Source organism: Ammospiza nelsoni, chromosome Z (genome assembly GCF_027579445.1).
Source record: "Ammospiza nelsoni isolate bAmmNel1 chromosome Z, bAmmNel1.pri, whole genome shotgun sequence".
NCBI classification, from domain to species: Eukaryota; Metazoa; Chordata; class Aves; order Passeriformes; family Passerellidae; genus Ammospiza; species Ammospiza nelsoni.
The window spans coordinates 35,834,720-35,850,484 of NC_080669.1; the positions used below are offsets into that span (position 1 = coordinate 35,834,720).

The 15,765-nt window shown below is 37.2% G+C and overlaps 1 protein-coding gene across 2 annotated transcripts in view; it reads right to left on the minus strand.

Annotated features, from left to right (window-relative positions):
* Positions 1-15,765, minus strand: part of FOCAD (focadhesin) — an 89,743-nt gene that overhangs the window by 8,168 nt on the left and 65,810 nt on the right. For both annotated transcript variants that reach the window (XM_059492507.1, XM_059492508.1), the window contains 14 exons: positions 14,678-14,786; positions 14,056-14,172; positions 13,452-13,690; positions 11,935-12,024; positions 9,037-9,184; positions 7,074-7,193; positions 6,093-6,215; positions 5,156-5,233; positions 4,713-4,784; positions 4,453-4,555; positions 3,604-3,684; positions 2,635-2,763; positions 1,500-1,615; positions 11-271 (listed from right to left, as the gene is read on the minus strand). In XM_059492507.1, coding sequence (XP_059348490.1) covers positions 11-271; positions 1,500-1,615; positions 2,635-2,763; positions 3,604-3,684; positions 4,453-4,555; positions 4,713-4,784; positions 5,156-5,233; positions 6,093-6,215; positions 7,074-7,193; positions 9,037-9,184; positions 11,935-12,024; positions 13,452-13,690; positions 14,056-14,172; positions 14,678-14,786 — 1,786 coding nt within the window. The remainder of the gene's footprint in view (positions 1-10; positions 272-1,499; positions 1,616-2,634; positions 2,764-3,603; positions 3,685-4,452; positions 4,556-4,712; positions 4,785-5,155; positions 5,234-6,092; positions 6,216-7,073; positions 7,194-9,036; positions 9,185-11,934; positions 12,025-13,451; positions 13,691-14,055; positions 14,173-14,677; positions 14,787-15,765) is intronic.

Below are 15,765 nucleotides of genomic sequence, written 5' to 3' on the forward strand. Positions count from 1 at the left end.
TACTCCTCACCTGAACCTCATTTGGAAGAAGCTCATATATCCTCTCCACAGCCTGACACAAAAAGCTCCAGCAAAACTGGGCAGGGTTGGGAAGTTTCATTGCCTGGATGAGCCCCTGTAGAACACACTGGCAAATTTCTGGGTTTTTTGTGCGGTTCTGCACTTCAAATTGTTGTATCAGAAGAACTTCTGTAAAAGACTGCAGTTTGTCTTCTGCAACATGTTGCATCCACAGGGACAGGGACATGAAAAGATATTTCTGAGTTTTCATCTGAAAAGAAAAAATTTTTGCTCCATTTCAAATTCTAGCTCTTCATTGACCTTGAACTATTGTTGCATAAAATTATAAAAAGAGTGGCTCAAACACGACTTATAAAAGCACCTAAAGTCATAAATATTTCTCAGGTCTTTTCTTCTTCCCTTTTTGTCATGAATTTTTTGAATTAAAAAGAGTTCAAACATGTCAATATTCTGTTTTCATTAAAAACTGAAGAACTTACTTTCAATGAACCTTAGACATCACATCCCCATATGGACAGAGCAATATTTTTACATGGCACCCACTGCATCCCTACATAAAGCATATAGACTATCTAGACAGTCAGTGACAGAAGTATGATAGCCATAGAACCATGAATGTTGCTAGTTAGTGAAGAAGAATTAATAACCTGTACGAAATGCAGAGCTTAATTCTCTGTGGCTCATCTTATTTTGTGATCTCAAATTCCCACTGCAGCTGGAAAAGTGGTAGTCAGAAATAATTATTTTTTTTTTGGTGCTTTACCAGTTATGTACCTTAAAACTACCAGCAAATGTTTGCATATCTAAGACTAATGAATTAAAACAAAAAACATTCCTTGAAGAGATCACAGAAACAAGCAATTAATTTTCTGAGAATTGTCATGAATCTGCTCCTGAACTTGGATAAAGGAACAGAAATGTGCAGTCAAGTGTTCTGTGGGATTCAGGGAGTTTTACATACTGTACCATGGAATCCACCTTTCAATTCCAGAAGAACCGAAAAGCAATGAAGGATAAGACCAAATCTGATTATACTGTAGGTTAGTCTGTTGGGTATCTACAAAATTAAGGCAAGGTTCTCAAGACATAGCTATTTTTACTAGTTAGCTAGATCAAGAGACCTTGCTAGAAATAGTAGGTAAGCTTTTGGACAGATTAGGGTGGACCTTTTTTAAAGACATTTAGCTGGTAAAAATAAAGGATACTTTTTCTCCCTACATGCCATGCTTTATGTCTCCAGTTTATCAGCATTATAGGTCTTAAGCAGTAAAGTAAAATGAGTGTAGCAGGTCTTAAGTCTGCCTTGAATTTCAAGGCCCCAGAATAACCTCTCTCTCACTATAAATACTCACTAAATGGTATTTCTGAAGAATTATGAACCCAGTAATCCTTTTCTGGTGAGACAGCCTAAACATTGTCACTGAGGAATTTTATATGAAAAAGGTGCTGAGCTCCCACAAGTTTTCTGACATACGTACACTGAGACTGTAGATAAGGGGAGGTGCCACCCACATCCCTAAAAGCATTGCTGCATTTTGAGATGACTGGGCCTGTGTCACAGCCAGTTCAAGGCAGAGATGTTTTACCTCATCACCTAAAACAGAAGAAAACAAACTAAGTTATAAAGAAAATATTTTCCCTTGAAATTTGTTCTCAACTCATAAAATAAAGAAGGGCTATTGTTCTACTAGAGTATTACATTACAACTTATTTTTCTAAAAATCCTACTTAAAGGATTTTAACATACACATAGCACAAACATTTATTAACACATACATATTAGAAGACTCTTCTTTACATTCATGCACTTTCAGCAAGAAGCATCAGCATTTGTTCAAGTTATTTCAATTCACTCAGGAACAAAAATGTGGGAATACTAACATAAGTAAAAATTAAAAAAAAGCCCTCCTTGCCAAATAAAGTCAATATTTAATCCACAGAAGGAAAAATGAGTCAATATTCCTGGACTATGATTTTGTCTGAAATATAAAACAGCCACAAAACAGATGTACTCTTTCCTCTGAAAATTCCTGATTTACAAAAGTAAGACTCCAAAGTGAAAAGCAGGAATAAAAAAACTCTCCAGACATTTAACAAGTTTCAGCTCTTCATAAGAATGGCAGACCTCAGTATAGGAATCTTTTTCCACTATTTTGAAAATTATTACCCTGTGTAATTTAGTAGAAAGTGCATTTCAAACTAGTGATAGCCAGATGAACTACCAAACAGTTCAAATATGTGAAAAAGTGGCATACAGGCTCTAACATGGGCATTGACCCAGCATTTACCAGTTACTGATAACAGGATACAATTAGTTGAGTTTTATGATGGACTCATATAAATAGTTCAAATGAAATGTTCAGGCTACTTTCACCAACATTTTAGGGAACTTCTCAGCTCTGATCTTTAGTTTTTCTTCAGTTAAACAGTATCCACATGGTGATGACAAATATATACTTGCAAACACTAAAAAGTCAGTCTTGAAAGCATAATAAAACTAGCCACTCCACTAACTTCAAGCCCTGAAGAGGGATCCAAAGTTTGTAAAAGCTGCATTAGTAAAGAACTCTTGTGACAAATACAGAAGTCTTAATAGAAAACTACTACTCTTACCAAAGTCCAGCCTCATCAAAGGAGAAAGAATGGATGCCCAGTTTACAGGTGGATACTGATGGCTTTCTCCAACTAATGCAATGGGTGCCAGTGCTACTTTCACCAGTTCAGCTGGGACAGATTCAGGGCCTAGAACAGAAGATTCAGAGTCTAAATTGTATACACACATATGTGGCTGAACAGCTTAGCAAAAAATGTGAACACTACACTGTAGTTCAAGCTCTAGTAAAGAACTGAAAAGTGTTACAAAATCACTGTTACTTCCCTTTGCATCTGAGAATTAGCCATTTCATTTATAATGAATGGATACCTTTTTAATGTCCTGTCAAACTGTTTTTTGTTAGTAATAAACAGAAACTTTCTGGTCCCTTGTTCTTCAGTCAATTTATAGGTTAATTACACATATTCCTCATCTAGTAAAGTAGTATTTCTGCATTTCTTATTGGGAGAACAGCAGAGTTTTCTGACAATGTTTTCCTTTCTCATCTTGCAGATGCAGGCCAAAAGAACAGCCAGATAAGTGCTAACCTTTGCTACATACCATATTAACTTATGTCAACATAGTTAACTCAGTCCTCCTGGAATCAAAACATCTTAATCCAGCATCACTGAAATAAGGGGCAGCATAAAGTCGGTCTGATGATGGAGTATTAACTGAGCATACAGGCTAACACTTAAAAATTATTTGACTTTCCTTCTCATAGGGAAGAAACATCATCTCATTAACAGAGAGGGAAGAGAAAAGGGTTTTAAAAGTCAAAAATCAGGTGGAGAAAGCGAAAGTCCTAACTACACAATATTAACTTTATCTTTTTGATTGTAATTAAATTTCTTTTTTGAATACCACACATTAACAAAGTTCAAATTTGTACTTAGAAAAGTTCTCTTAGTAAATAAAAGCAAGTGTTTAAGGTCATCTTTTATAGCCATAACAAACTTCCTAGAGTAATACTGTAGTTTGATCCTTACCTTTCTTTCCACCTTCAATAGCAAAGTCAATGGCTGCCCTGATAAAGCTGTTTACAGGTAAGTAGCCAAAATCTGGAGGAACTGTGAAGATAAAAAGACTATTATATTCTAAAACATCATCAGCAAAATTATAACCTGCTCTCCCAGGTAAATTTATTGGTCAAACTGAGCTGTGTTTGAGCAAACTGATTCTGTAGGTGACTCAGAGTATTTAGACCACAAGACTGATAGACATATTGGCCTTTTCACTTTTAAGGCAAGCTAAACATTTCTGGTGGTGAGAGGTGCCAGATCTGAAAAAACAAATTCACAGATCAACTGAAAAGCCAGGGATAAGAACTTCCTTAAAAATACATTGGGCACTGCAAGCTGGGCTTTGAAAGGGAGTGCTTCAAAATTTTAAGAAGTCTAATGGAGCAGAGACATTTCATATCTATCTAACTGTAGGCAGGAATGCGTGCATGCAGGCATACATAAGAGCAGAAACTTTGAAAGACTTTTCTCTGTGATGTTCATCTACATTTTGTATTTTTGGTTCCCAGGTTAGTTCACACCAAAGCAAACAGCTTCAACTTCATTAGCTTTTGCTTGTTCCTGGTATTTCATTAATTATTAATTATCCAGCCTTTACTTCACCAATGGATATTGAAACAACACTTAAAGTTAGCAATGTATCGGCCACCTGGAAAGGGCACAGAACACTAATTTTTTTATTTCAGCTAACCAGAGAAGATCTGTTCTAGGAAAATACTTCTAAAACGTTAGCATTATCTCATGTGTCCCTCACTGTCTTTTTAGTGATGCACTATTTCTACATGTTCTTTAGGAAGCAGTAATAAAGTATCTTACCAGATGCCCTGTTCTGGGTAGAAGACAAACAGGACATGTGAAGACGTCCTAGAAGTCTTGCTGCATTTGTCTGAAGACCAATCTGCTCAGAGAAACTAATTATCTGTTGAGACAAAGCACTAGTTAGACAAATTTCCCTACACTGCCTCATTCAAGCTGGACACAAACATTACATAACTCCTTTTAAACAGACTTGTCTTGCTTGTGCAAGGCGTGAAGGTATGCTAGTGCATTATCTAAAGGAGGAAACACCTTCTTACCTGTGTAAGGGTTCTGATCACTTCATTCAGCTTACTTTGAAACTGTGAGGACTGAATGCTCTCAGATTTCAACTGCATGAGAAAAAGAGGTTAATTTTGTAAGAGACAAAAAAGAAGCAACAAACAGAAAAAATTCTGAAAACAGATTACATTTGCACTCGTGCCTTTCTCTGGGAGTGGGAGAGAGAAAAGGAGAAAGCTTACATGGGCTGAAAACTTTTCCCCAGGGGCATTGCACATGGGCCATACAATAGCAAATGGAACAAGTCCCATTTTAAGCACTGCAATTCAATGTTGCTTGAATTAACCAAACATGAATTATTGCAAAATGTGATGTCCTGGTTTACAGCCATCGCTGTAGGAATGGGAAGCATGCATCCCATCTTGCCTTCTAGGCAAATTTCTCCATGAGATTAAGGTACCATTTGTTTGCATGTTCTGACCTGTATCATGCCTCCTTCAGAGCCCACCAGTGCAACCAGCCCACTGACAGCAGCCAGACGTTCCATTGTTGGAGAACCCTGGAAGCATAATTCAGGACCAGTAAGCCAATGTGATGACACAACACTACTGTAGGACTAAATGCTTGTTCTTTCAACTTAAAAACCATGACTACTATCACTAGCACACCTCTAATCCCAATAGCCTTTTCAGATCAGAATCTAGCATGGTATATAATAAAAATCCCTCTCTTGATGAATGAAAGCTTTATGAATTAAGGAATGAGCTTCCTCCTCACTCCTCCAAATCTGAAATCATCATGGATTGACAAATAATTTTTTTCTCCTAGCACAATCTGTATTCCACAAAATATACCAGTGCAATTCAACTCAAAACCAGTTTCTTTATTGACAATTACCTTTAGCTGCAATCTTAATATGTAAGTTTAGAGTTTGATTTGAAACACTTAACTTTTCCAGATAAATTGAAATAATTTTAATGACTAAGGCAGTATAATCACACTTCTTTTTTCTTTCTTTTTTGACAAGCAGCACCTGATTTCACAAGCCATTTTCACTTAATAACCTAGACTTTATCCTTGGGCACTGTTCCAAATTAGTGAACATGTCCAAATTAAGACCTCATTGAGATAAGCATTTCTCATAAGTTATCCAAATTGAAGAGAAACAGGGATTTTTTTCCCTTTAGCAAACAGCCCAAAATTATCCTCTCACTTCCAAATATCAAACAGCATATTTAAACAGTTCTAACTTTTCCTAACATCACTCCTTGCAAGAAGCAAGTAAAATTATGTTTTTACTGTTAATTTTAAACAGCACACCATCCCTTCCCCACCTCCTCTACCCCCACCTATGAAAAAAAAAACCTAAACCAACAAAACAAGTGCAAAACCCAAGATATGCATAGAAACTCCTTTACCTCTGCAAGCACAATTTTTATCCAGGCTGCCATTAGTCTGTTACTCAGGTCTTCAGCTTTCCCATGACCACAAGCTGACAATCCATGTACTATTGCACCTAAAGCTAAAGCAAAACTGTAGGTCTGTAAGGTGAAAAAGAACTTATTAAAACAGATTTTACAAAGGAATCTATATTTTTATACATTTATTATTGAAACATTACTCACATATTTATTATTTCCCAACAATCTTTGTCTCAAATACCAGATACTTTATTTCAAGTGACATGGGATTTTCTAAGATTAAATCTTTGACACATAGAGCCTTGGTTTTAGAGCAGATTTTCTGACATGAAGTCTAGCACAGGTAGTAAGCTCTGACTTCCTATTTTTCAGATAAACATTCTGAACAGTTGATTAATATAATGGCAGGCTTTGATTCAAAATGGTTGCCTCCTCTGGCTACTTCATTTCCTGGCAAACATTAACCAGAAAAGAACGCACTAAAATACTGAGATTATTTTTGGCAAATTGAGGGGTACCCTAGGACACTAGGGATGAAACACACACCTGTAGGAAGCTGTGGCTATGTTTATGGTTATGCACTGTCAGTTGTTCAGGCACAGCAAAAATTCAGAACAGCACATTTGATGTATTTTTCCACCAAGAAAAAGAAATTATAGAAATATGCTATAAAAGAGACAAAAAATGGCAAGATACAGGGACTAAAGACATGAAATGTAATAATTTCTCTTCTAAATGCAATCAAACACATGCAACTTGTTTTTATTTCACTGTCTGGTAATTGCTATATGCATTAATGAATCAAGTGGTAATCTTAGTAATTGTGTGGTATGCAAAATACATTCATCAATATTAATTAATGATGAAAGTGGAGCAACATAATTGTCTTGAATTACAGTTTAGGAAAAGCAGTATCCAATACTAAATAGATAAAGAGAGAAAGAAAACTGAAGTAAAGCCCAAATACAGAATTATTACCTGCTGATTATTTTCTGCTAAGGTCCGTAGCTTGCTCATAGCCTTCTCAGCCTCAGCTGCTTCTATTATTCCAACACTGAAAGCAGCGACACAGGAACAGGCCACAGAATAGGCAAGTACCTGAAAAACATTTTATTCCATTAACTAGTCTCTAATCAAGCTCAATGTAACAATGGTCACATTGAATAATGTGCCAGCATGACAGAAAAGATGTAACATTTTCAGTTTATACTTCCAGATATTTATTCCCTCTCTGAAAGACTCTTCATTCATGCTAATAATGTTAAACAAATGCAACTAAAGCTTCAAAGTACCTCTGGTTTTACAGAGGTCAAACTCCTGACCTTCCACACAAATGTAGGTATTCTCTAAATACAAGTATCTGATCATTATTTATGTAAGCATACTCAGCATGCTGTGCTCCCATCAAGCAGGTCTGTCAGGCCAGAAAATCAGCACATAGAACTGCCTCTCACACACATCCCACAACACCAGCCTCCTATCCTTGCAGAAGGATTCACCAGCAACATTGCTTTTCTGTTCTGCCATGGAGAATAAGTGAACTACCAACAAAGTGTGCTTTGTTGTAACCTCCTCTGTACCAAAGTTAAGCAGCAGAACAACACGACTCTGAGGGAAGCAGAGAGCACCTACCTACTGCGCAGGATTGACATCAATTTGACCTCTAGCAAGTAATGTGCAGATTGTACCTTTTGCTGCAGCAGGCCAATGGGTTATGTGCAAATCACCTACAGTTCTGAAAGAGCCTCCTGTGCATCTCATATAGTAGCATTCATCCTAGAGTGCTGCCCAAATTTTACTCATCTCTACAAATCCTTACAGAGGTTTTAAATGCAAAGGGTAAGTTTTCTTTTTCTTCCCAAACTGTCTCATGATGTTAAACAGTTGCTGCCTTTCATCTCAGAAGTTGCTGTATTGAACTCAGTTTAATTTCAATAATGCACTTGGAGATCTCTGGGGACACATAAATTATTTCATAGCTATAAGTAATTTTAATGCATGAACTGTAAGTTGCAAAAGGCTAATCCCCAACACATATGTACTGCCAAAAAAATAAAACTCCATCTATGAAGATGTTTAATAAAGAGCTTTCAGAACACTACCAACAGGGGGAAAAGAATAATGCTATCAATCTCTATTGACTCCTGTAAGAAAAACAGAGGATTACGCAACTCAACTGCTCAGCTGCTCCAGCCTTACATATATCATATACAGACAGTGTTGCTTTTCTCGTGCAAAACATTTGCTTGTTCTGATTTTTGTTTTCTGCGGCAAACTATTTGAATTTCATCAGTTTTCATTCTCAAGTTTTACCTCAGCAGAGTTATAGGCTAAGTACATGGACCATGTCAAAACTTCCAGGACGTATCCTGGAAAAAAACTTCCTGAAATGCAGGGCTCAGTTTAAGTGCTCAAAACATAAAGAAAACGTAAATGGGGGCATAGCAGCATGCACAAGTACAGAATTCACATTAGCTAGTGACACAAAATTTCAAAGAAATATACAGAAGGCATATTGAAAGGACGAAGTATTAGCACTTAAGTTATCTCTAAGAGTAACTTGTTGTCTACTTTTAGTAGATCAGCTGAGCAGTAAACAACTGTATGTAAGAGACCCATATTCATAGTTACTCATGATCCAACTTTCAACAGTTTTATTTGGGGTTAAGGAATTAAAGAAGACCTTTAAAGGATCATGTCTGTTATCTTCAGGCAGTTTCTTAATGTCTTTGCAAGATTACACATTATTCTATTCTTATTGTTGCTGTTATTATCACTTTTTTTCCCAGCAGACATAAACCCACATATTGTGAAAGAAAAAGTAGAAATTAAGCCTTCCAGTATCACAGATAAAGAAAGTTTCAGCAAAAAGACTGTAATTATTAAAGGGAGGAAACAAAATAAAAGGAAGACTTAAAATTTGTGATAAAATAGGTCATACCTCTTGGACTCCTCTGCTTTGGTCCTCACTGCTGTCCAGGTATTTGTAGAGTTTTCGCAATGAAGCAGAAACATGCACTCGTGATTCTGTTTGGCTACTGTGACTCATAAATGAAAGAACAAGTCCTACTCCTAAAATACATCCAGTGCTTTAAGAGAAAATAAAAGAGAAAAGATTAAGTATGCTTTGGCTGCTCTGAACTCCCTTTAAACCCTAATAAAGTTTGTGAGTAAGAAGACCGCTTGGCCTTGCCTGATAACTAGCCCTGTAGATAATTTATTACCACAGTCAATTTTGCAAATGGTTTTTATTTCACACATCATTTTCAAGAAACACCAGACGAAAGAAGAGCAAAAGAAGAAAGTGTTTATTTAAATAATAAGTCCTACACATACAACCTCACTATTCCTTCTGTCTCTGAAGAACAAGTAGCCCCAACAACAAATGCCATAAACTAGTATAAAGGAAGTATTGATTCAAATTTCTGTGTGTCCTGATAATATAAACTAGGAAATCCCAATTAGACATACTAATTGCAGGTTCAATGAGTGTATTAGCATCTGCTGCTGTCAGACTCCTTCAAGAGCTGCTTCACTTGCAAAAGTAATAAAATTAGTCATTAAGGCAGAGAACTGCTAAGTCGGCTTTCTTAGTCAGGTAAGAAATTAAGGTATTCACCTGCATTTCCTAACAGGAATGATCAGGTGTGCATTCTAACTTGTACGTACTAAAATTTGCATATGCTACAGTGGAGCAGCTTCATCAAGGTAGACATATCCAGCACAACTAACTGTTTGATGCTGAGGATACTTAAAATTGCAACAAGAACATAGTTTCAAAGGACATAATTTAATAGGGCAGCTAGCACAAACATCTCCAGAGTCTCCACCTCTCTATCAGATTTTTGTTCAGAAATTCCATTCTGGACCAAAGATCTTTTACTAAATTCTGCCTATGTGCTCCCATAACAAATTCCAAGTCATCAGGTTTGTCAGAAAACTTCCAAACAGTTCTGGCTTCCATCATGAGATACTAAAACACAGCAGACACTTATTTCATCAGTTTTCATTCTCAACATGATCTCTCACTGGCACACATCCCCAGTTGCTCTTATTTGTAGATGATTGTTTTCCCCCTGTGCACATCTCCCTGACACTGCTTGTAGCAAGCAGCAGGCAGTGAAATGAACATGGCTAGGATCTTAGGCATTCTCCTATCCAACTTAAAAATGGCCAAGAAAAAAAAAGCTGCTGCTTTTACTCAGGTAGGTAAAAAAGAGACATCTGAAAAGAACTTCAGTCATGTTTTTAAGACAATGTTTTACAGTAACTGGGGATTAAGGATGATTGAGCATGGCTAGAAGACACAGAGGGGTGTCTTGGGAGTGATATTTTTTTTCAGCAAAGACCAAACAAACCTTTTTAAGCAATTGGTATATCCGAATTAATGACTAGCCAATAAAACAAGGGCATGGCTTATATACAAGAGTTCTAAATTCAAATTTACACTATTGCTTGTTGACAAAACGACATAGAAAGAAAATAGAGTTTCTCATTAGAGCTATAGTATTTTATATTATTCACAGTTAATAAAGACTTAAAACATTATTGAACACTAAAGAAAGAATAAAACTTCACCTCTCTGCCCCACTTTTTGTAACTAACAATTGCTCTCATTTGGCTACCTTATTTGTGAGCTACATAAAATGAGTACTAGGTGTTTTTCATCTACACGATATCTCAGATTTCCTAGCATATTTTAAGTGTTTTACTGCCAAAGCATCAGGTTGCAGGGAGTCCTGCCTTCCACTGGGCGCAGCCTGAGCCTGGACAGCACTGATTGCCACACCTGCACTGCTTAGCAGACCTATGCTCAAAACACTGTCAGTCTGTTTTTTGTGAAAAAGAAAATCACCGATTTAGCAGGAGTGAAACACTGGTGAAAATGCTTATGCCTCACAGCTGATCATGCCTTTGTCACATTTGATGAAAAGGATGGAAAGGACCTTCCTCTGGAACAGCAGTTTACAAGTAGAAATGCAAAACTTGGACAACTCTGCAACATTTACAGCTCTACATTACTTCTTTGCTCACAGAGAGAACTTGTACTAGACACCTTAGAAACCTTTAAAACCCCTCTCTTCAATCTTCCCTCTCCTGCTTGCCATTGTTTCATACTCTTCTGGCAACCTCTCACTGCCAGAAAAGTCTGGCTTGGCTCTTGTCTGAGGCTTTGATCTCCAGCTAACAGGCTGCACAAACCAGCAATAGGCATGACAAAGGGGCGCAGCTGGTAGAGTCTCTGTGTACTGTGTGTCTCATCCTGTGCCACTCAAAAGGCAACAGAAATCCTCACTAAGCTCTACAGGTTCACAGCCCAATGGTGCACAGCTATGACTCCTCAGAGCTTTTCAGAAAGTGCACTGGAGAAAGGAGGGCAAAGGAAAATGGGAATTATTGCTGTTTCTTTTGAACAGTGAAGAGCTGGGCAGAATAATGCTCAAACTGAAAGAAAACCTTATGCACCCACACTGAGCCAATCAAGATACTGCAGCTCCTTCCCTGATTTGAAAGAGAAATGACTGCTGTGGAAGAAACATCCTGCCATGCTAAGTTAGCTGTCTCATGGTAACTGACAGGTGTTTTATTGTCTAAGGAGATTCAAGTTCTAACTTTAAAAACTTAAGCAATGCAAAGTCTGTGACTGACTCTGTTTTAGGGAGCATACCTCCAAAGGGCCTTTCCAGCCTGCCTGAACTGGTGATTATACGCAAGTACTCAGAACCTGCTGTCTCCTTGTCTAATTCTTATACTTTTCTGTGTAGAATTAAGGAAGAAAGTGTGAATTTAAAAGGTATAGTTCGAAATAAAGTATCACCAGTAATAAATGAAAACTCACTTGTATTCCAGACTGGTGTCAAAGCAACAGTTCTCCAACACATCCAGGGATTTCATCAGAACGAAGTTCATCTGTTGACCAGGTAAATCACTACAAAACCAAACCAAAACAGGAACAAAAAATTAGATCCAATGCCTGACAGTAGAAGAAGGACTTGATAAACATCATCTCAGGTAGATGTGTAACTATTCATAAGCTGAAAATTCATGACATTTCACACTATTAGCTTTCTCAATCGCTCTCCACCTCATTGCCTAACTTACTGATAAAAAAGACGCATTTATATCTCACTCCAAAGATGTCATACGTATACCCCTCTTATAAAACATATACTCAATTTTCATAATGAACTGGACATCTTTAATGGAAACTAGATCTATAATCTGATATAAGCTATAGCTACATTCCTATGAGTTTTGATTTGTTGCAATACAATGCTTTGAAGAATGTGTAAGATCAAGCTTTCAAACCATGCAGTGTAGCGAAAGAGTAAAACTAGTCTGCAATAAATGGTTAGAAAAATGTATTCACTTAACATCCCTCACCACAGAAACGAAACAAACACAAACCCCCAAAATACTGATTCACATACTCCAAAACACTGGGCTGATGTAACTTCATTCTCTTTAAGTGTCTTTTAATGCTTGTATGCAGCTCAGTTGTCCCACTGACTAAACATCCAAAGGTAGTCCATTCCCAAATTATATGACTGAGTCAGTGGCAGCAAGGCATCAAGACACCAAAACATGAAAATTAGAATTCAGCAATGCCTCAGTTTCATCAACATCAGATGCCTTAGAAACATTAGTTTCACTGAGCAAATTAACAATGACAATCAAATCTGTTTGGTACCTGTGCTTGTACACTAATTAAATTTTTTTTATGGGTATACAAGAAGAAAAAATCCCTAGTAGTCAAAACTCTGGAGGAATATAAAGTCAAACCTAATTCTTAATTTCTCAGGAATCACCAGAAATTTGCAAGTGAGGCCAACCTTTCTGAAAAGGAAGCATTTTCTAACAACTTCAGAACACCTGTGTGCTACCAACACAGCTGTAACAGCATGCTTTAAAGACAGCTCATTACACTACTTCCATCCTCACATTTGTAACTCACATGATGTAAGTGAACACTGTCACATGTTCAGAGCACCACTTACAAAGGAACCAATGAGGGCTGTGAATTATTTTACAACTATGTCTTCCAGCATAACTAGTCCCATTAAAAAAAAAATATGTTGTTCTTCTAGCTGACTGCTTTGCTCTTTGTACCTTACAATATTATGAAAATTAGTCACTTATCCTGAAGGAATGACAAAATACCTAGGATAGCTCTGGAGGGGCTAAATTGTGGGGGGGGGAAGACTGATAATAAGAGGCACCATTTAAAAAACATCACAAAACCCTTCAAGAATCATTTGCCTATGACTTGTAAATACTTTAATTCCTCAGATCTTAATGCCACATGAAGAAAAAGGAAGTTACCTATGCAACTACATTAAATATGGCAGTTCTCACCTGACTTTTTCTTCATATAAACGTGAGATGAACATCCCCAAACCTAGACCCATGTGGATTTGAACAGCTTGAGACTCGTCAGCATTTGGTTTCCCAGGTAACCTGTCAGTCAGCATACTCAGGACCTCCTCAATCTTTTCTTTGCATGATACAATGAAAATTGGTACCAGAAGAGACAAAGCTGTGGCTGCACAGGTTCGAGCTATAATACTAGCAGTATTTTCACCTGAGTAAGATTTCTAGAAAAACACAAAAAAACACAAAAGACAGCATTTTTTTTCTCTTATGCCTTTTCCAGGTGACAACACTCAGCATTTGAGGAATTTAAAATAAACACCTACAGAGCAAACAGCAGTACAGATGCATTGCAATCCGACATTCCTTGCATGTGGCTTTTACCGTTTTGATAATAAAGACAAAAACTTCAAGCAAACACAAATATAAACAGAAAGTACAATGAAAGAAAATTAACAAGAGCAAGAAGAGTCTTGATTTTCCCCTATTCCAACTACTATAGCTCAAACAGAACCAGGAAACTTCATTATTAGAACTCCAGGTATGAAATACAGATATATTGCCTTGCCTTTTGTACCACAGCACATACCTGGTAGAACCATGGGAAGACCTGACCTTTCGGCTGGTAGCGGCTATTCACAATACTCAAGAGGGTCTCCGTGACCATGGAAATCCATTGTTTCATAGGAATAAAATCAGGTTCCGTCTACAAAAATCAAACCCCATTGGTCATAATTATATTTTCTTAAAGCAAGTTCCACCTAAACAGAAGCTCAGCTGATGATGTTCCAGCTGTGATCCATCATGAATGAGATTATTTTGTCATTCCTATGTAGTGTAAGTATCATCATTTATTTGTCAGTGCTGGCTCTCCAGACACTACTTTTGAACAAGTACTATTCAGTAGAGCCAAAAATTATGAAATTATGAAAGAGTTTGGCTGGCTCAGTGTCCATAGAGTGACCTCTATCTCATCTGTCAAAATGGCCAAATAAATGACTATTTAGACATTATGCTTCTTGTGACAAGGCACATGCATACCCTACCTGCTTGGGTACCACAGAATGTGACAGACGGCATTCACTGAGTATGATGAAATTTGAACTTGAAAATGTAAAGTACTTCACATGCACTTACCAGCCCCCCCAAACACCTGGTCAATACTTCTCTGTATTCCACAAAGAGAATGGACCTCTCCCAGATTCACTCACCTCAGGTACCCCTTCAGTGTCTGAAGAAAGGCTGCTTTCATATTTGGCTACAGCAACTGCAAGACCAGTTAAAGCAAAAATAGAGTTTCCTTTCACCACTGGGCTGTCTCTGAAGAGAAAAAAGAAAACATTTAAGAAACACGGTAGAGATGCTGGCAACAAAACATATTTATCAAAGCAGAAAAGTTATGCTACAGATGATCCAGGAGGGAAGGTCTTTGTCCCTGGCAACTGCACTGGGCTCTCTTCTAGCTCAGCAGCAATCTGTTACAATTTATCTTCAGGAATTAGAGAAAGAATGGAGGGAAGAAGTGTTTCAGTATTTTTTCTTCTTGTCTGTCTTTTATATAAAGGCTACTACACACATGGTTGTATAAAAACAGAAGCTTTCTTTCACTATAATAAGGAATGCTACCCTGCAGAGCAAGTAGCACTCACAGAAATGCAGCAGTTGGCCTTAGCTAGTACCATTTCCATAGAGGACAAAACAAAAACATCTTCAAATGGAGAATGCTGGAGAGGCAGATGCCACTTCATTGCAAGATGCCGCTTCACAGCATGAGAAGATTTAGCAGAGCAGCCATTATTATCAGCTTAAAAAAAAGTTTCTGATTATTTCCTTACACTACAAAAACACTACCATCATGGAAAATGATAGGATTCATCACTTCTATGACAGTGCAAACCTTTAAGGAAATCAAGTAAGAAAATCTGACAAAAACCAGAGAAAACATAACTGTGTTCAGTTTAGTATAAGGAAGTATGTTGATATTCTAGTTATTCCTAGAAAAACAAACTGCAATATAATCTTGATGGAACTCTCTTACATCATTTTACAAAAGCACCTGAACAACTTGACTGTACAAGACCACTTACAGGCCAGTAGACTTTTCGCATCAGTCTTCAATTTCTAAAAACCTCCTTGACTGCTGCTGTGAAAATATATTTACACAGCCAACCTGGCATTTATTCCAGATCCAAAGACATCATTGTCACAGTAAAAGTATTTTCTGGAGTTCTATTTTGCTTTTTAAAACAAGAAACATTCCATCTTAGTGGAATGTCATCATTTGGAACAGTGAAATTAC